General features: G+C 47.4%; 1 protein-coding gene across 5 annotated transcripts in view; it reads left to right on the top strand.

Annotated features, from left to right (window-relative positions):
* Positions 1-6,285: 6,285 nt before the first annotated feature.
* LOC132208531 (uncharacterized) overlaps positions 6,286-20,895 on the top strand; it is a 29,323-nt gene continuing 14,713 nt past the window's right edge. For 3 of the 5 annotated variants that reach the window (XR_009444639.1, XM_059644037.1, XM_059644038.1), the window contains exons 1-2: positions 6,286-6,675; positions 19,515-19,651. Coding sequence is in view for 2 of the 5 variants with exons in the window: in XM_059644037.1 (XP_059500020.1) it covers positions 6,350-6,675; positions 19,515-19,651 (463 nt within the window). In the remaining 3 variants the exon portion in view is untranslated. Of the gene's footprint in view, positions 6,676-17,850; positions 19,652-20,895 lie in introns of those variants that run through there. The other 2 variants (XR_009444641.1, XR_009444640.1) reach the window with 2 other exon arrangements.

Raw genomic sequence — 20,895 nt, 5'->3', positions numbered from 1 at the left:
TGCTTTCAAACTGCATTTTCCACTCTGCGAGATAATAACTGTTAGAACAAGCAACAGCATCGGTAGATGGTCTATGGGGAATGCAATGTTACAAAACCCGATCCATTCAACAACATATTTCAGATATGTCAACAAATTAAATATTCCAGCACAGGATAAAACAAGGAAGATGAGAGTGTGGAGGCAATAGTTCTGATGACAAAAGAACAGAAATTTACCTTTCTCCATTCGAGCAAAAAAGCAGGCACACAAATAAATAATCATCTAACAATGCACGTGTGCAACGGAGGCTATCGGGGGACTAAAAATGCCGATTTGTTGTCATGCGTCTTGCTGAAAGGGTGAGTGAAACAGATTCTGTGGTAAATTTGAAGAAATACGGATAATGCATCTCAGGATGTTGGAGAAAGAACATTTATGGACTGAGGCAAATCGTATTGCCCTTTTCAGGAGTTAATAGGTTCATAATGAATTGAAAGACTTCCTTCTGTGCTGAAAGCTTTAGTTTAGTTGCAGCTGGATGACAATTTCTGTTCCTGGTAGTATTTAGCAAACTGTTAAAAGTGAATGTCACTGCACAGCATTCCAAACATAACTCCAATCAGTACAGAAAATATCCAAGGTGTGTGATGAGTTGTATCCTCTCATGTTGAAGAACGCAGCTGCAGATACAATGGAGGCACTGATGATAATCTTCCAAGAATCCTTAGATTGTGGAAAATTCTCAGAGGGTTGAAAGATTGTGAACATAACACCATTATTCCAAAGATACTTGGACAAAATAGTAAGCAAGTATTGCCAATTTAGGTCAACCTGGGTAGATGTTCATGCCGGCAATGAAAGATGAAATAACAGGGTACTGAGTGTGCTATAACATCCTACAGGGTTAACATCCTTTCATAAAGGGGAAATAATACTTGACAAACTTGCTACAGTGCTTTGAGAAGGAAACAAACATTACTGACGAAGGACCACCAGTTGATGTAGTACATTGAGATTTCAACAAAGCATTTGATAAGGTACAGCTCATAAGGTGTCTCAAAAGAAAAGAGCCCGTGTGTTCAAGGGTAGTATGTTCGGATGGACGGAGGACTGCATCGTAAATAGAAGTAGAGTCGTAGCAGCAGGATGGTAACTTACAAGTCATGTACAGCCACAGAGCGAGTGCTGCGGAGGCCGGACACCTCATGTTGACTGGGTTGATTTCGGAAATGGCGGAGGGGATTGCTATGCTTAGGAAAGTTGGGCGACATTCATTGGAGTTTATAAGATTGAAAAAAATCTTATTTTTTCAACATGTAAGATTCTAAAGAGGCTTGATAGTGTATATCCGTAGAGATTACTCCCATTTGTGAAAGATTTTACGACCAGAGGCCACATTTTCAAATTGGTTGCCTATTAATTCAGGGAAGAATTACTTCTTTCAGGTTGTAGCAATTTATTGAACACTTCAACCAAGAGTTCAGGCAGACCCTCTAATAAGAGACACCTCCTCTGTATTAATTCTCTAGATTTGACAGAAGGTCGGCCCTGTGAGAGGGTCAGTACTGAGGTTTTGAAGCTTTGTCAGAAGGCGAATAATGAGTGCGGGCACTGAAGAAGTGCCTCATTGACGGGTTCAGTCCTGACCCCTGTGAGAGTTCATCATTGTCAGATGGTCAATACTGAGACAATGCTTCCTTGTAAAAGGATCAGCACTAAAGATCTGCCACATATTTTTAGTGTCAGTATTGAGGAAATGCAGCAATATGAGAGGGTCCGAACTGTGGGAGTGCATTATTGTCAGAAGGTCAAGACTGAGGCAACACCTCATTCTAAGGTGAGGCAATGCCATACAAATAGAAGGTCAGTCCTGAGATATTGCTACTGTGAGAGGGTCAGAAATAAAGCTGCCTCCTTGTCAGATGGTCAGAACTGAGGGATTGAAGCATTGTCAGAGCTTCAATACTGAGGCCTTGCTTCGTTGTCAAAGGGTCAAATCTGTGGGAGTGCGATATTGTCAGAGGATCAATGCTGAGGCAGTGCCTCAGAATAATGGTGTGTTTTTGATGACAGCGTGCATCGAGGTGGTTCTTTTGTGATTCTATCAAGTGCAGTTAAAGGAATGCTTGCCAATTTTCTGAAAGATGAACATTTATTGAGGAAATAAAAGATGCAGAAAGAGTAATTAAAAAGAATAACAAGTAGAGAGTAAAAAAGAATAAGCCTCATGTTCTTGTGGCCGTGAGGGACCCCTCGATCAACGGCTGGCCTGGAGGCTGAGGTTGTTCCTGGCACCGTTCGCGGTCTCATTCCGAGATGACGTCCAGTGCCGAGGAACAAAATGCTCCCTCTGCTCCGGTGTAACAAACGACTTGGCAAAGAAAAAAACCAGTTACAGAAATAAAATTAACTGTAAAACAGGAATGCTGACAGGACTCATTCAAAGTCAACCATTTCTCAAATATCAAGAAATGTTACCCTTCAGCCCATCCTATTCATGGGGTTGGAACTGCTAGTACCACACGAATGCAGCATCACGACTGAGGCAATGCAGCACTGTGCGAGGGTCAGTATTAAGGGTCAGTTTTGAGGCAGTGCCTTGATGTTATGCAGTCAGAACATTATTGCCACATGTTCAATACAGACAGTGTGTTGACCCTCTGTCAATGCTTCAATGCCTCAGTGCCTACCCTCTGATAATGAATCACTCCAACAGTTCTGACCCTATCTTGCAAGACCTCAGTATGACCTTTCTGACCCTATTACAGTGGGCCACTGCTGCAGAATTGACCATCTGATAATGACGCAATACCTCAGTTCTGACCCTCTGACAGTTATACAACACCTCAGTCCGCACCCTTTCATCATTTGGCACTTCCTCAATTATGAGCCCTTTGTGAGTTAGTTGTGAGGCAAGACTTCATTGCTGCAGTGTCAGTGCTGAGAGCGGGCCTTTTTATTAGCTCATCAGTACCTAATGCACTGGCTAATTGTCAGCAGGTCAGTTCTGAGGCAGCGTTTCTTTGCCCGAACCCTGACTCTAAACCCAGCCTCAGCCCTAAACCCATACAAACGCTCGCCTCAGGCTAACCCTCACCTCAGCATTAACCCTAACCCTAACCCTATCCTCAGCGTAAACCCTCCCTACCCTCAGCCCTAATGCTGATCCTCAGACCAAACATCTAGTCTCAGCCCTAAAGTGAGCCTCAGCCCTACCACTAGCTATGGCCTCAGCCCTAAAATGAACCGTAACACACAGCCCCAATTAACGCTTAGCCTCAACCCCAACCCTCGCCTAAGCTCCAAGTCTAACCTCAGCCCTAACCTAACCCCCAATACTTGCCTGCCAGAGAGTTAGTACTGATGAAGTGCTTTAGTTTCAGAGATTTAGTCCTGAGAATGCGCTTCGTTTTCAGAGTGACCATCTGAAACAGCGTCTCATTGAAATGGGGTCAGAATTGCTGGAATGCTACATGGAATGGTGACAGATTGTAGGACTGTCAGTGGGTCAGATCTGAGGTCGTGCATCAACGGTGGATGGTCAGTCTTGAGGGAGTTCAGAGGATCAACGAAGAGGGAATACCTCAATGCAATGGCGACAGAACTGAGAGAGGGCCACAGGATTAGAGATATGCCACATGATTCGAGATGGTAGGAAGTACCTCATTGTCAGCAGGTCCGTTTTGTGGCCGGTCACCATAGCTGGAGAGTCAGTTCTGAGGCAGTGCGTCTTTGTCAGAGGGTCTGGACTGAAGCAGTGCCTCATTATTCGAGAGGGTTTGGTGTGAGGCAGTATCTGATTGGTGCAAGGTCAGCCCTAAGGGAGTGCCTCTTTGTCAGAGGGTCAATACTGAGTTAGCGCCTCATTCTGAGGAGTTCAGAATTGAGGGACTGCCACGTGATGAGAGGGTCAAAACGGAGGTAGTGTGGCTGTATCTGACCGTCCGAAGGGAGTGCCATTGTTAGAAGGTCAGTTCTGAGAAACTGCCTGCGTGTAATGGCATCAGCATTGAAGCTAACCACGTGACTAAGTTATTGCAGTAGCATCAGAGGGCCAGATGTGTAGGAGTGCATTATTTTCAGAGGTGAATACTGAGGCACAGCCTCAGTGTAAGGGGGTCAAAATTAAGTGAGTGCCTCACAATTAGAGGGCAGTACGGAAGTATTACAGCACTGTGTGCGGCGCAGAATCGATGGAGTGCATCATTGTTATACAGCCACAAGTGAGGCAGCGCCTCATTGCAATGGATCAGAATAGGGTCAGTACTGAGAGTCAGTACAGAGGTAGTGCAGAACTGTGGAGGTGTCAGAACTGAGGGAGAGCATCATTGTCAGCTGGTCAAAAGTGCCCCATTGTCGTAAGATCAGAACTGAGGGTGTGCCGCACGATGAGAGGGTCAATATAGAGGAAGTGACTCTCTGTCAGTGTTAATACTGAAGTATGACCTCATCTTGAGGGGATCAGGCTTCAGAGAATGCCTTGTTGTCAGAGGGTCGGCACTGCAGCAGGGCTATGTTGTAAGGGGGTCAGAATTGAAGGAGTGCCACCCATTTTAGAAGGTCAGTACAGAGGTAATCTAGCACTGTCAGAGGTAAGTCCTGATGGAGTGCCTCATTGTCATTGGATCAGTTTTCAGGCAGTACCTCTTCGGCCGAGAGTCAGTACTGACGCAGTGCCTGATTGTAATGGGATCAGAATTCAAGGAGTGCCACTGCCTCACTGAGGTACTGCAGCTCTATCAGAGGGTCAGTGGCCTATTGTCAGAGGGTCTGTTTGAGCCAGTGCCTACTTGGCAGAGTGTCAGTAATTAGGGAGTTTGCCTTTATCAGAAGGTCAGAACTAGGGAGTGCATTTGTAGCAGAGTGTCAATACTCAGCCTTGTCCGCCCAAGTCCAACACCAGCACCTCCACATCATCCGCCCACCCTGAGGACTGACCCTCCACCAATGAGCTACTGCCTCACACTGGACTGACCAACAATGAGACACTGTCCCTCCAGACCCCCTGACAAAGAAGCAGTGCCTCAGTACTGACCGTCAGGCAAGGAAGGCTCTCTGTCAGTATTGACCCTCTCACAAGGAGACACTGCCTCAGATCATGACCCTCTGACAATAATGCACGCCCACAGTTCAGATTCTATGACGCTGTTGCAGTACCTCAGTACTGAGTCTCTGTTAGTGTGGCACTGCTTCAATTCTGACCCTTCTATAATGAGACACTACCTCAGTATCGACAGTCTGACAACAGTTCACTCCCACTATTCTGATGCTCTGACAGTGCTGCTATACCTCAGTACTCACTAATTCAATGAGGGTTAGCGTGAGAGGGTGGCGAGGGTTAGGGTTTGGGTTAGGACCAAGGCTAGGGGTTAGGTGTGAGGATTGGACTAGGTTTTGGATGAGGGTAGAGTGAGGGCGAGGGATGAGACTTGTGTTAGGGTTACTAATGAGGTTAAGTTTGGAGTTCGGGGTAGGGCTCGGGAGAGGTTTTGGGTTAAGGCTGAGGTTAGGCTTAGGGCTGAGTCTATGGTTAGGGTTAGAGCTCAGACCACATTTAGGTTTGGGGCTGAGGCTTCTGCTTAGGTTGAGGGTGAGTGTTAGGCCTGAGGCTAGGCTTAGGCCTGAAGCCGCGGTTAGGTTTGGGGTTGGACTGATTAGACCCACTCTGACCCATTCCAATGAGGTACTACCACAGAACTGACTCTCTGTCGATAAAGAACATGAGATGCTGTCAGCTTGTCCAATCAGAGGTCCAATATTAAGGAAATAGTGCACTGTTGGAGAGTTGATAAATATAATATAATATAAAGGGAGTGCTGCACTGTCAGAGGGTTAATGACGTGGGAGTGCTGAAATAGCGCAGAATCAGACCTGAGAGAGTGCTGCACGTTCAGAGAGTTAGTACTGAGGGAGTGCTATAATGTCAGAGGATTGATATCAAGGGGCACCGCCGAAGGATCAGTTGCGCAGTCCTGTCCGAAGGCCAATATTGAGAGAGTTCTGCTGCGTCGGTGGGGGTCGATATTACAGAATTGCGACACTATCAGTGTCTGGATGTCAGACGGTCAGTTCTGAGGGAGGGCTACGCTGTTGGAGGGTCAATATTGAGTGTGTGCGCGACACTCAGATGATCACTTTGTTGGAGTTCTGCACTGTAACGTAGTGCCACACTGGCAGCGGGTTAATATTAAGGGAGTGCTGCACTGTCAGAGGGTTAAAGATGAGGGAGGGCTTCTCTTTGTTGGGGTGGGTATGAAAGAGAACCTCCCGTTCGGGGATCAATATTAATGTTGTGGAGTCAGTAGAGAGGCAGTGCTGCACTGTGGAGGGTCAATAAGAAGCATGTAGCTCCACTGGCAAGGTGCCAATGATGACAGAATGCTGCACTGCCAGAGGATCAGCAATGAGGGAAAACTGTATTGTCAGAGTGTCTTCGTCAAGAAAGTGCCACTCTGTCGGAAGGCCAATATTAAGGGAGTGCTGCACTGTCACAGGATCAATATTAGGGGTGTGCTGCACTAACAGAGGGTCAGTGTTGATTGAATGCTTGACTGTTGCAGAGCCAGGACTGAGGGAATCCTGCATCGTTACGGTGTCATCGTTGAGGGAGTGCTGCACTGTTGAAGGGCCGATAGTAAGGGAGTGTGACACTGTCAGAGTGTCATTACCAAAGGTGGACTACAGTATCAAAGGGTGAGTAATGAGGGAATGCTGCGCTGTCGGAGGGTCAGCACTGGGGTGGGCTGTACTGTCAGATCGTCAATATAAATAATAATGTTAGGGGAGTGCTGCATTGTGAGTTGGTCCATATTAAGGGAACGCTGAAACTGTCAGTGATGCTCAGGGTGTGCAACACTGTCAGAGGGAGTGATGTACTCTGAGTGTCAGCACGGAGGCTTGACCTTCACTGTAATTGTGTCAGAATTAAAAGACCGGTCAGAGGATATAAACTGAGGCATTTCAGAGCCATCAGAAGGTCGAAACTGAGGTGTTTCAGATCAGTTTGAGGGTGCCACATTTTAATGTGGTCAGACTTGAGCAAGTGCTTCATTGTCAGAGGCTCAGAACCAAGTGAGTGCCTCGTTATCAGACACTGTCCTAAAGAGGGCCTTGTTGTTCATGGCTGTGTTGTAAGGCAATTCCTCATTGCTGCAGGATCAGCCTTGAGAGTGTGCCAGTCTGGAAGGAGTGCCTAAAAACTGAGGGAGTGCTACACAATTAGAGATTCAGCACTGAGTAAGTGCCTCATTGTCACAGAGTTAGTTCTGAGGCAGGGTCACATTGCCTTAGGGTCAATTCTGAGGGTGTATGAGGAGCAGACTGTAAATACTGAGTCAGTAGCTCAGTGCATTGGATTCAGAGTTGATGGAGTACAAGATGATTAGAAGTTCAGTCCTGAAGTATTGCAGCTCTGTCAGAGGGTCAGAACTGAGCGGGCAGTGCTTTACTGTCAGCGGATCAGTTCTGCGGCAGTACCTCACTGCTGGAGGGTCAGATGTGGACGAGTGTCACATTGTCAGAAGGCCAGTTCTGAATAAGTGACTTTTTGTCAGAAGGCCAATACTCAGTCAGTGGCTCATTTTGAGCAGATCAGAATTGAGGGTTTGCAACACTTTTCGAGATTCAGTCTGGAGACATTACTGCTACACGCCTGAATTGAGGGAGTGCTGCAAGATTGGAGGGTGAAAATAAACCTGAAAACAGTGACCCCTTTCAATAACCTGTAAAACACAGGGATCACTGTAAATAACCCCTAAAACGCAGAGGCCTTTGTAGGAGTGCCTCAGTGTAATGTTTTCAGAATTGAGGGAGTGCCACGTGATTACAGATTCACTGCTGATGGAGTAGCTCATTGTCACAGGGTCAGTTCTGAGGCAGGGCTGCTTTGCTGGAGGGTCACTTCTGAGTGAGTGTATTAGTATCAGCCCCATGTTGTCGGGACTGTACTTTTCGAGGAAGACAGTTGGAATAATCTTCAATTATAAACTAATGTGAAATACTGTTTGACTTGTTAAGGTTACAATACATCCTGAGTCACCTACAGAATACGCACTTGCTCTCACTGTGTCTCTGGGTAAGCAAAGGTAGTTTCTTTCAGACTACTCTCAGAAATAAAGTGCTGCGCTGGTGGTCGGTATTGAAGGAATGCTCCATTGTTGGAGGATCAGTACTGAGGGAGTGCTGGCCTGTCACAGGGCCAAGATTATGGGTGTGCTGTGCTTTCAGAAGGTCACAAGCAAACAAGCACTGCCAGACATAAAAAACAAAAGAACTGCGGATGCTGTAAGTCGGCAACAAAAAGAAAGTTGGCGGAAAATCTCAGCAGGCCTGGCAGCATCTGTGCAGGAGAAAACAGATTCAACGTTTCGAGTCCATTGACCCTTCCTCAGAACTGGGGATCTTCCTCAGAACAGTTCAGAGGAAGGGTCACTGGACCCGAAATGTTAGCTCTGTTTTTGCCTCCACAGATGCTGCCAGACCTGCTGAGCTTTTCCAGCACTGCCAGACAACTGACGCTCTGATTGTGAAACACTCCCTCAGTACTGACCCTCCAACACTGCGTACTCTCTGATGACTGATTCTCTGACGGTGCATCTCTGCCACAGTATTAACCCTCCGTCATACTGGTGTTCTCTCAGCAATAACACTCTGAGAATGCCATGCTCCCTTACCATTGACACTCTGGCCGTGGGACACCACTTCAAATTTAACCCTTCAGCAGTGCAGCACACACTCATCATTGCCTCTGTGATATTGCAGTGCTGCCTTCATACTGACCCTTTCACAGTGCAGGACACAGTAATATTGAACATCTTCAAGTGCCACTCTCCCTCAGTGCTGACCCCCCTCTCATTTCTGACCCATTCAGTGTAGCATACCCTTTATTCTGAACCCCTCAGTGCAGCACTCCCTCAACGCTGACCTGCTTCAGTGCTGACCCCCTTCAGTCCTGATCCCCCTCAGAACAGCACTCCCGCAGTGCTGACCCCACACTGTGCTGCACTCCCTCAGAGCTCACCCACTTATAGCTGACGACCCCCTCACTTCAGCACTCCCTAATCACCTGGTCGTGCATCACTCCCTTTCTCCGACCCCTCGGACGGTGCAGCACTACGTCAGCGCTGATCCACCAACAAGATCATGTCAGAGAGATGTTCTCCCATCACATTGACCCTCTGAGACTGGAGCATTTAGTAATGTTGGCCCTCTCACAGTGAAGCACTCCGTTTAGTCCCTCTGACAGGCCGCATGCCTTTTATTACAGGTCTTTTCACAACGCACTGCCCCGTCATCATTGATTCTCTGACAGTGCAGCCCTCTGTGAATATTGAATTTGTGACAGTGCACAACTCCATGAATATTTGCCCTCTGATAGTACAGCTCTTCCTCAGTCCTGACTCTCTGACAATGCAGCAGTCCCCTAATTACTGTCAGAGGGTCGATACTGAGAGAATGCTGCACTGTCAGAGTCAGCTGCCCGCAGTCCTATCAGACATTCAGGATTGAAGGTATGGGAGAGGGTGAGTGTCAGTGAATTCTACACTGCAACAGGGCCAACAGTGGTGTCCCATGGCCGGAGTGTCCATGGTAAGGAAGAACTGCAGTGTCAATGTAACAGGGTCAGGACTGAGGTCAGAATTGAGACAGGACTGCAGGATTAGAGAGTCAGTGTTGTGGCTGAGGAGCACTCTGAGGTCCAGTACTGAGGGAAAGCTTCATGATCAATGGGTCAGTTCTAAAGCTGTGCTACTTTGTCAGAGGGCCATACTAATGCAGTGCCTCATTGTAATGGGATAAGAGTTGAGGGAATGTCGCACATGCATCACTAGCTCATCATTGACTGTCTAACAGTGCAGCACACTCTTAGTATTGACCTTCCAACAGTGTAGAGCTCCCGCAGTGATGACACTGACCATGCAACACTCCCTCAGTACGGACTGTCCAACAACGCGGTGCTTCCTCAAGAATGACCCTCCGAGAGTGGAGCACACCCTTATTATTGATCGTCAGATAGTGCAGTACTTCCTTCATATTGGATCCCCCTCGGTGCAAACTCGCCCCTCATTGCTGAAACCCCCTTCATGGAGCACTTCCCCAGTGCTGACACCATCCCAGTGCTGAGTACTCCTCAGTGCAGCACTCCCTCAGTGCTAACACCCCATCACTGCCTCAGTGCTGACCACCTCTCAATGCTAACCCGACCTCAGTGCAGCACTCCCTCAGTGTTGACCCTGCTCAGTGCAGCACTCTTATGATGCTGTCCCTGCTCAGTGCAACACTCTCTCATTCTTTTCACTCACACCGCCCTCAGTGTCAACCCCACAATGAGGCACCGCATTAGTATGGCCCTCTGACAAAGTAGCACAGCCTCAGAACTGACCCATTGACAATGAATCTTTCCCTGTGTACTGACCCTCAGAGTACTACTGTACCACAGCACTGACACTCTAATCCTGTCGCACTGCCTTGATTCTGTCTCCTTGACAAGGAGTGCGGTGTTAGAATTGAAAGTGGTCAGCACTGAGGGGGTACTGCACTGTGGGTTGTTAGCACTGAGGGGGAGCCAGCACAGTGGGAGAGCTGCAGTAAGCGGGGATGTGCACTCAGTGGCCGGTCAACAATGAGGGAGTGCAGCACTGTAGTGGTTCAGCTTACGGGAGGTCAGCACTCGGGGTGGGGGGGTTCAGCACTGAGTGCAGCTCAGCACTGAATAGGGGTCAGGCCGGGGGGGGAGCTCTTTACTACGGGAGTGCTGCACTGAGGGAGGGCCAGTTTTCAGGGAGCACTGCACTGTCAGAGCGTCAAGAAGAAGGGTCTGCTATGTTCTCATTGGGTCAATAATGAAGGAATTCTGCATTATCAGAGTGTTAAAATTCAGGGAATGCAACAATTTCAGAAAGATGATGTTGATGCGGTGGTGGGGGGGGGATGCGGTAGCATAAGGTGGTGATGGGAAAGTGGTAAGTCATGCGACACCACTGAAGGGTCAGCACTGAGAGAAAGTCACCCTCTCAGAGGGTCAATATTAAGGGAGAGCTTCACTGTCAGGAGGTCAATCTTCAGACAGTGCTCCAGGACTGAGGCTCAATATTAAGTGACTGCAATACTGTCAGAGGGTCAATGATGAGCACGTGCTGAAGTGTTGCAGAGTAAGTACTGAGGGAGTGCTGCATTGTCAGTGTCATCAATGAGTGAGCTCCACACTGTCGGAAGGCCAATTTTTAGCAAGTGCTGCACTGTCAGAGTGTCACGACTGAGGGAGAGCTGCACTGTCAGAACAGTGAGTCATCACAGAGCACTGCACTGTCAGAGGGTCAATATTAATGGTATGCTACACAGAGTTGGGTTAGCAATGAGGGAGTGCTACACTGAGGGGAGTCAGTACGAAGGGAAACTGCCCTCTGAGAGGGTCAACAGTAAGAGTGTGCCAGCGGGTCAGTGCTGGGGAATTACAGCACTGAGAGACGGTCAGCAGCCCCTCAGTCCTGACTCTCTGACAGATTAGTCACTCCCAGAGATTCGGTACTCCCTCATAACTAGCCGCCTGGCAACAAGGTACAAACTCAGAACTGACCCTCTGGCCATTATGCCCTCTCTCTGTTTTGACATTTTAAACATGAGGGTCTTCCCTTAATCATGGGGATTTTCAGCACTTCCTCAGTACTCCTGGCCCCCTGACAGTGTTGCACTACCTCAAACTGACCATATTAAAATGAGGCATCATCTCAATTTGATCCTTTGACAACGATGCACTCCCTCAGCACTGACCCTCTAACAATAAGGCACTCCATCAGTCGTGACCCTCTGCTGATAGTGCTGCAGGACCTCAGTACTGATCCTCCGATTGTGCGATTCCCTCAATTCTTATCCCATTACAATGAGGCACCGCATTCATATGGCCCTCTGACGAAGTAGCTCACCCTCAGAAGTGATCCATTGACAATGAAGCTTTCCCTCGGTACTGACCCTCTGAGTGCTACTCGACCACAGCACTGACACTCTAGTCCTGCATAACTGTCTCAATTCTGACCTCAATCCTGACCCTCTGATTGTGAGGCACTCGGTTCTGACCCTGTTACATTGACATTGCAGTTCTTCCTCATTGTTGACCCTCTTGCAGTGCAGAATTCGCTGACGCTCACGCACTCCCAATGCGGCATACCTTTAATACTGAACATCTGATAGGACTGCAGGGAGCTGACTCTGACAGTGCAGCATTCTCTCAGTATTGACCCTCTGACAGTATTTCGGGGAGTGCTGCACTGTCAGAGAGTCAGAACTGAGGAAGAGTTGCACTGTCAGTGGGCAAATATTCATGGATTGCTTGGGTCAATTTTAATGGAGCTGTGCAGTGTGACACATTCAGTATCAAGAGAGTACTGCACTGTCAGAGGGTCAATGATGGGAGAGTGCTGTGCTGTTGGAAGGTGTGTACTGAAAGGGAGCCGCCCTGCCAGAGGGCCTATATTAAGGCAGTGCAGCATTGTGAGAGGGTCGATATTTCGTGCATGCTCCTGTCTCAGAGGGTCAATTTGATGGGACAACATGCCTCTGAAACTAACTTGTTGGAGTGCTGCACCGCCTGAGGGTTCGTCTGAAGGAAGTGATGCCCTGTCAGATGATGAGCTTTCCCTCATCTTTAACCGTCTGACAGTGCAGCACTCCCATAATATTAACCCGCTACCAGTGTGGCACTTGCTTACAATTGAACTTCTGACAGTGCACAAGTCCAACAAAATGATCCTCTTGAGTGTCGCACACACTCAATATTGGCCCTCCAACAGTGCAGCACTCCCTCAGGACTGACCGTCTGACATTGATACGTGGATCGTGTCGCAATCCTGTAATATTGACCCACTGACACAGCAGAACTCCCTCAATATTGTTTCTCTGACAGTATTGCACTACTGATCCTTCGGCAGTGCCCCTTGATATCAATCTTTTCACATTAGACCACTCCCTCAGCACTAACTCTCTGAATGTGCAGCACTTCTCAGGACTGATTCTGTGATATTTCAGCACTCCCACATCATTAACCCTCTGACAGTGCAGCCCTCCCTTTATATCAACCCTCCAACAGTGCAGTGTTTCCTTAATATTGGACCTCTGATTGTGTGATACTCCCTCAGTGCGAAACTCTGACAATACAGCACTCTCTCTGAAATAACTCTCTGATTAAGCACTTCCTCTGTGCTAACCCTCTGAAAATGGAGCTTTCTCTCATTACTGACCCTTTGCAGTGCCGCACTGCCTCAGTCCTCACTCACCACAAGTGCAGCACTCCATTAAGAGTGATCCTCTGACAGTGTGGCACTCCCCTAATATTGGTCCACTGACTGTGTGGCACTCCCTTAATACTGACCTGCTCGCGGTGCATCACTGCTCTAATATCAAACCTGCAGCTCTACCAGAGGGTCTGTCCTGAGCAAGTGCCCCATCGTCAGCATGTCAATTCTGAGGCAGTGCCTCTATATCAGTGAGTCAACATTGAGGTAGCTCCTGACGGTCAGAATTACTGGAGTGCCTCATATTTAGAGGGTCATTAACTGAGGGACAGCCTCATGATCAGCGGGTCAGTCTTTACGGACTGCCTTATAGCCAGTGTGTCAGTTCTGAGGCAGTGCCCTCAATGTAACAAATTTAGAAATGGGGTAGGGGGCACATGATTAGAAGGTCAGTAGTAAGCTATTGGAACTTTGTCAGAGGGTCAGTACTCAGCGAGTGCCTCATTGACATCGGGTCCATACAGAGGGTTTGCACTGAGGGAATGCTTCCTTGTCAGAGATTCAGAAGTGAGAAAGTGCCTCATTGTCAGAGGCTCATTCCTGAGGCAGTGCCTCATTGCCAGAGTGACATAATCAGATAGCACTCCCTCAATTCTAAACCTTAATACTGACCCTCTGACAATGAAGCACTGCCTCAGGACTGACCCTATGATAATGAAGTGTTCCTCAGGATTGAACCATTGACGATGTGACTCTCCATTCGTGTTGACCTTCTGATAATGGGGTTCTCCTTAAGTACTGACCCTCTGACGGTTGTGCACTGCCTCAGTACTGACCCTCTAAATATCTGCCACTCCGTCAATTCTGACCTCCTTACGATGAGGCATTACCTCAATACTGACTGGGGTGCAGGTCTCTGGCACAGAGTCTGTCGCTCTTGCAACGAAGGGAAGGGGGTATAGGAGGAGAGTGTTAGTCATTGGGGACTGAATAGTTAGAGGGACAGATAGAAGGCTTGTTTGAAACCGAAGAGACTCACGATTGGTGCGTTGCCTCCAGGTGCTAGGGTCCGTGTTGTCTCGGATAGTGTCTTTGGGGTCCTGAAGGGAGAGGGTGACCAGCCCCAAGCCATGGTCCACATAGGTACCAACGACATAGGTAGAAAGAGGGATAGGGACGTCAGGCAGGATTTCAGGGAGCTCCGCTGGAAGCCGAGAGCTCAAACAAACAGAGTGGTTATCTCTGGTTTGTTACCCGTGCCAAGTGATAGCGAGGCAAAGAACAGGGAGAGATTTCAGCTGAACACGTGGCTGCAGGGATGCTGCAGGTGGGAGGGCTTCAGGTACATGGACAATTGGGGCTCATTCTGGGGAAGGTGGTACCTGTACAAACAGGATGGTCTCCACTTGAACCAGAGGGGCACTAATATCCTGGGCGGGAAATTTGCTAGTGCTGTTCGGGTGGGTTTAAACTAGCTTAGCAAGGGGATGGGAAACTGTGGTGTAGTTTCAGTACACAGGAGAAAGAGAATAGAGAGGACATGGACAGGATCTCAGTGTCACAGGAGTGTGCTGGCAAACAGCAAGCTGAATTGAAGTGTGTCTACTTGACTGCCAGGAGTATCCGGAATAAGCGAGGTGAGCTTGCAGCATGGATAGGTACCTGGGGCTTCGATGTTGTGGCCATTACGGAGACATGGATAGAGCAGGGTCAGGAATGGATGTTGCAGGTTCCAGGGTTCAGATCTTTGAGTAAGATCAGGTAAGGTGGGAAAAGAGGGGGAGGTGTGGCTTTGTTTGTCGAGGACAGTATAACGAGGCTGAAAAAACTTTTGAGGAGGACTGGTCTGCTGAGGTGGTATGGGCTGATGTCAGAAACAGGAGAGGAGACGCCACGCTGCTGGGAGTTTTTTAATAGGCCTCTGCAAAGTTCCAGGGATCTGAAGGAGAGGATTGGCAAAACGATTCTGGGCAGGAGTGAAAGGAACAGGGTGGTCATTATTTGGAGATTTTAACTTCCTAAACATTGACTGGAAATGCTGTAACTCTCGTACGTCGGATGGATGAGTTTTCGTCCAATGCACGCAGGAGCGTTTCCCGACATGGTACGTCGAAGGGCCGACAAGAGGGGAGGCCACGCTGGATCTGGTACTTGACAGTGAACCAGGCCAGGTGTTTGATTTAGTGGTAGATGAGCACTTTGGAGAGAGTGACCATAATTCGGTTACGTTTAGTTTAGCGATGGAGTGGGAGAGGAACATGCCACAGGGCAAGACTTACAGATGGGGGAAGGCAATTATAATTGGGCAAGACTTAGGAGGCAAAGAATGGGGTAGCAAAATGCAGGGGATGGGGACAATCGAAATGGGGAGCTGGTTTAAGTAACAGATATTGCGTGTCCTTGATAGGTACGTCCCTGTCAGGCAGGGGTCAGTGATAAGGTAGGGGAACCCTGGTTTACTAAAGAAATTATATCTCGCGTTAAGCAGAAGAGCGAGGTTTATGTGACGGTGAGATGAGATGGATCAATTGATGCGATGGAGAGTTACAGATGAGCAAGGAAGGATTTAAAGAGAGAGTTAAGAAGAGCAAGGAGGGGTCCTGAGCAGTCATTCGCAGGTAGAATAAAGGAGATCTGTAAAGTTTTCTCAAGGTATGTGAGGAATATAAGGATGACTGGGGTAGGAATAGGGCCAATCAAAGACAGAAGTGGGAAGTTGTGTGTGGACCGGGTAGAGATCGGAGAGGTGCTAAATGAATATTTCTCATCTGTTTTCACTGAGGAAGAGGAGAATATCATCGAGGAGACGACTGAGATACGTGCTATTAGACTTGAAAGGATTCAGGTTAGTAAGGAGGAGATGTTATCAATTCTAGAAGGTGTGAAGCTCGATAAATCCCCTGGGCCTGAGAGGATTTTTCCGAGAATTCTCTGGAAAGCTCGGGAGGAGGTGGCGGAGCCCTTGGCTTTGATCTTTGAGTCCTCATTGTCTGCAGGTTTAACACCAGAGGACTGAGGATTGCAAATGTTGTGCCCTTGTTCAAGAAGGGCAGTAGAGATGAGCCAGGCAATTACAGCCAGTGAGCCTTACGTCTGTTGCAGGAAAAGTTTTGGAAAGGGTTATAAGAGATAGGGTTTATAATCATCTCGGAAGCAACAATTTGATTGGAGATAGTCAACATGGATTTGTCAAGGGCAGGTCGTGTCTCACAAACCTCATGAAGATTTTGAGGAGGTGACCAAGCATGTGGATGAGAGAAGGCCAGTTGACGTAGTGTACGTGGACTTCAGTAAAGCCTTTGATAAGGTTCCACATGGTAGGCTATTGGAGAAAATACGGAGCCATGTGATTGAGGGAGATTTAGCAGTTTGGATTAGAAACTGGCTTTCGGTAAAAAGGCAACCAGTGGTGTTTGATGGAAAATATTCAGCCTGGAGTCCGGTTACTAGTGGTGTGCCTCAAGGATCTGTTTTTGGCCCACTGCTGTTTGTCATTTTTATAAATGACTTGGACGCAGGCATAGGTGGATGGGTTAGTAAGTTTGCAAATGACACTAAAGTCGGTGGAGTGGTGGACAATGTGGAAGAATGTCGCATGTTGCAGGGAGACTTGGATAAAGTGCAAAATTGGGCGGAAAGGTGGCAAATGGAGTTCAATGTGAGGTGATTCGCTTTGGGAGGAATAATAGGAAGGTACAATACTGGGCCAATGGAAAGATTCTTGGTAGTGCGGATGTGCAGAGGGACCTTGGCGTCCATGTACATAGATCTCTGAAAGTTGCCACTCATGTTGATAGTGCTGTGAAGAAGGCATACGGTGTGTTAGACTTTATTGGTAGAGGGATTGAGTTCCAGAGCCGTGATGTCATGCTGCAACTGCACAAAACGCTCGTGCGACCTGTTCTGGTCGCTCCATTGCGGGACGAATTCGGAAGCATTGGAAAAGGAGCAGAGGAGATTTACCAGGATGTTGCCTGGTCTGGAGTTAAGGTCTTATGAGAGAAGGCTGAGCGACTCGAGTCTGTCCTCATTGGAGAGAAGAAGGCTAAGAGGGCCTTTAATAGAAACATACAAGACGATCAGAGAAAAATGAGTCAGGGTGGACGGTGAGAGTCCTTTTCCTAGGATGATGATGTTGGCTTGTACGAGGGGGCTCAGCTACAAATTGAGGGGTGATGGATTGAAGACAGATGTCAGAGGCAGGTTCTTTACCCAGAGAGTGGTAAGGGCGTGGAATGCCCTGCCTGCCAATGCAGTTAACTCAGCCACATTCAGGGCATTTGAACAGTCCTTGGATAAGCAGAAAGATGATGATGGGATAGTGTGAGGGAACGGGCTTAGATTAGTTCACAGGTTGGCGCAACATGGAGGGCCGAAGGACCTGTTCTGCACTGTATTTTTCGATGTTCACAGATGACACTAAAATGAGTGAGAGAGGAAAGTCTGAAGAGGACAATGAAAATCTGCGGAAGGATGCAGAAAGTTTAAGTGAATGGACAAGGGTCCAGCAGATGGAGTCCAATGATGGTAGATGTGAGGGTATCCATTTTGGTAGCAATTATGGAAAAATGGAGTCTTGCTTAAATGGTGAAAGATTGTAGCATGCTGCTCCGCAGAGTGAGCTGGGCAGCCTTGTGTCTGAATCAGGTAGTTTGCAGATGCGGCTGGTAATTGAGTCAGCAAATGGAATAGTGTCCTTCATTGCGAGAGTGATGCAGTTTAAAAATCGGGAGGGTATGCTACAGTTGTATAGGGTGCTGGTGAGGCTTGGTGTGGAGTAGTTTGTACAGTTTTAGTCTCCTCACTTGAGAAAGGATGTACTTGCACTGGAGGGGGTGCAAAGGAGGTTCACGAGGTTGATTCCAGAATTAAAAATGTTGCTGTATGGGGAGAGATTGAGTAGACTAGGATTGCAGTCACTGGAATTTAGAAGAATGAGGGGTGATCTAATAGAAACTTTTAAAATTATGAAACAAATGGATCGGAAATTGTTTCCACTGATGGGCGAAATTCCAACTCGGGGGCACAGCCTCAAAATAAGTGTGAACAGATATAAAACTGAGTTGAGGATGAGCTTCTTCATCCAAAGGGTTGTGAATCTGTGGAATTCTCTGCCCACTGAAACAGTTGAGGTTCCCTTGTTGAATGTTTTGAAAGCCAAAACAGATAGATCTTTGAACAGGAAAGGAATTGAGGGTTATGGTGAATGGGAGGGTAAGTGGAGCTGAGTCCGCAAAAAAGATCAGCGGAACGAGCTGGAAGAGACAGATGGCCTACTCCTGTTTTATTTCTTATGTCCGTACGTCCTTAGATTGCCATCCTTGTCATTCCTCCTTCCCTGGAATAGGCCAGTTCTGAACTGAAGAGTAGGTCTTTCAATAACTCCCACGTATCAAATGTTGACTTGTTCAATAAAAGCTCCTCCCAATTAATACTGCTCAGCTCCTACCTAACACTGATGTAATTTTCCCTCCCCCAATTTCGTCCCTTCCCACAAGGTCCTGATTATCCATGGCTGTCTTAAAATGTAAGGAGATGCGATCGCCCATTTAAGAAGCTCCTGGTTCGCTGTTTTTCCCAAGTGGGAATCAGCTACAGGCTTTCTTGTTCCACGATGGGGGAGGAAATGGCCTAGTGGTATTATTGCTGGACTGTTAATTCAGAGACTGAGATAACATTCTGGGGACCTGTGTTTAAATTCCAGCACAGCAGATGGTGGAATTTGAATTCAATATAAAAGAAAATCATGAATTAAGAATATAATGATGACCATGAATTCATTGCCAAATGTCAGAAAAACTCACCTGGTTCACTGATGTGCTTTAGGGAAGGAAACTGCCACCCTTACATGATCTGGCCTACATGTGACTGCAGACCCACAGCAATATGATTGACTTTGAACTGTCCCCGAGGAAATTAGGGATGGACAACAAACACTGCGTAGCTAGGGATGTCCTCCTCCCATTAACAAATAAATAAAATTGGATTCTACATCTTCCGATCCAAGATCGTTTCTTGCTCTCATACTAATTTCTTCGCTTACAGTCACTTTCCCTCCTGCCTGTCTTTTTGGAATGTCGTATAGCCCTGCGCACTTAGCTCCAGTGTTGATCTCCTTGTACCCATGTCTTTGTAATAGCTATAAAATCATGCCCGTCAACCTAGAAATGTGCTATTAATTTGTTGATTTTGTTCTGAATACAATGAGCACGCAAGCAAAGAGCCATGAATTTAGCTTTATCACTTGATTTCACCTCTTGACACTATTTACAGCTGTTTTCTGTTTGTACATGCTGCCTTTTCCAGTACCACGCTGAGTATTGTTATCCCGATAGTTCTTTCGTCTCAGTCCGTGTGTATTCCTGGGCGAATGTGCTCGTGTGGTCTCAGGAGTTGCGGAGGTCACGGCTCTGGGACAGCCGTTTCATCGCCCTATGCTGCAGGTAAGAAGAAAAGAAAATCTCTTGCTCTGAGCTCTGCAAACCTGGGCAATGTCAAAAGGGAAACAAGGTGAAAAGAATTTCAACAAGAATCTCAAAATTAACTGCTGAATTCATATCAACATTACGGGGATCGCCCAACTTAGTGGCCACAACATCCCACTTTCTATTCTTCACAAACAATCCAAAGGCTGAAGTATCCGTATCCCTCTTAACTTTTATGGTTTTTGAGCTAATTTCTTTTTTCTAACTTGTGCATATTTGTGGTGCCTTATGACTTGTTGCATTTAGCAATTGATAAACTCACTCTCTCACGAGTTCAGGAGAAGCCAGTTTTATAGAATCCCCAGTGTGGAAACAGGCCACTCAGTTCAACAAGCCCACAGCAACCCTCCAAAGAGCATCCCACCTAGACCCATCCCCATTCCCCTACTCTATCCCTGTCAGCCTGCATTTCCCATGGCTAATGTACCTAACCTACACATCCGTGGGCACTGTGGGTAATTCAGCATTGCTAATCCACCTAACCAGCACATCTCTGGACTGTGGGAGGAAACCAGAGCACCCAGCAGAAACCCACACAGACAAGGGGAGAATGTGCAAACTCCACGCAGACAGTCATCCGAGGCTGGAATGGAACTCAGGTCCCTGGTGCTGTGAGGTAGCAGGACTAACTACTGAGTCACCGTGTCACCCTGAGTTACCTTGACTCCTTCTGAAACATAGGAAGGTATCCACAAGACCAAGATCCTTTTCAATCAGCTTAATTCGTACCAACTGAGGTGGATCTAATTGGGTGTGTAAAGAAGGGGAGTCTTTCACGAGGGAACTTAACAATTTGGGAGACTCAGTCACCGAGGGAGCCTGACCCGAAGACTGGTCAAAACAATAATGATTCGATATGAATTAGTTAGAATGCAGCTGTTAACAGTAATCCTCCATCCCTATGTGGGAGCGAGATTTAACATTCAAAATCAAAACTGAAACTCTTGAACAAGGTAGTTCAAAACAGCCAGTTCTCTGATTGAGGTTGTTGACTTGCTCGCCGAGCTGGCTTCTTCTCATTGAGACGTTTCGTCACCATAATCGGTGACATCATCAGTACAGCCTCCAATGAAACGATGTTATTCTACTCTGTCTGGAATTGACACTGTCCAGTCTGTTACCATGAGTACTGTCATTTCCGGTTTTGATCTGTATGGGTTTGTGTGTGGGGGTCCAATTGTATCTGTTTGTTGGTTGCATTA

This window comes from Stegostoma tigrinum, unplaced genomic scaffold (assembly GCF_030684315.1).
Source record: "Stegostoma tigrinum isolate sSteTig4 unplaced genomic scaffold, sSteTig4.hap1 scaffold_450, whole genome shotgun sequence".
NCBI lineage: Eukaryota > Metazoa > Chordata > Chondrichthyes > Orectolobiformes > Stegostomatidae > Stegostoma > Stegostoma tigrinum.
The sequence above is the reverse complement of the archived record's forward strand: the minus strand, read 5'-3'. Positions and strand labels throughout refer to the sequence as shown.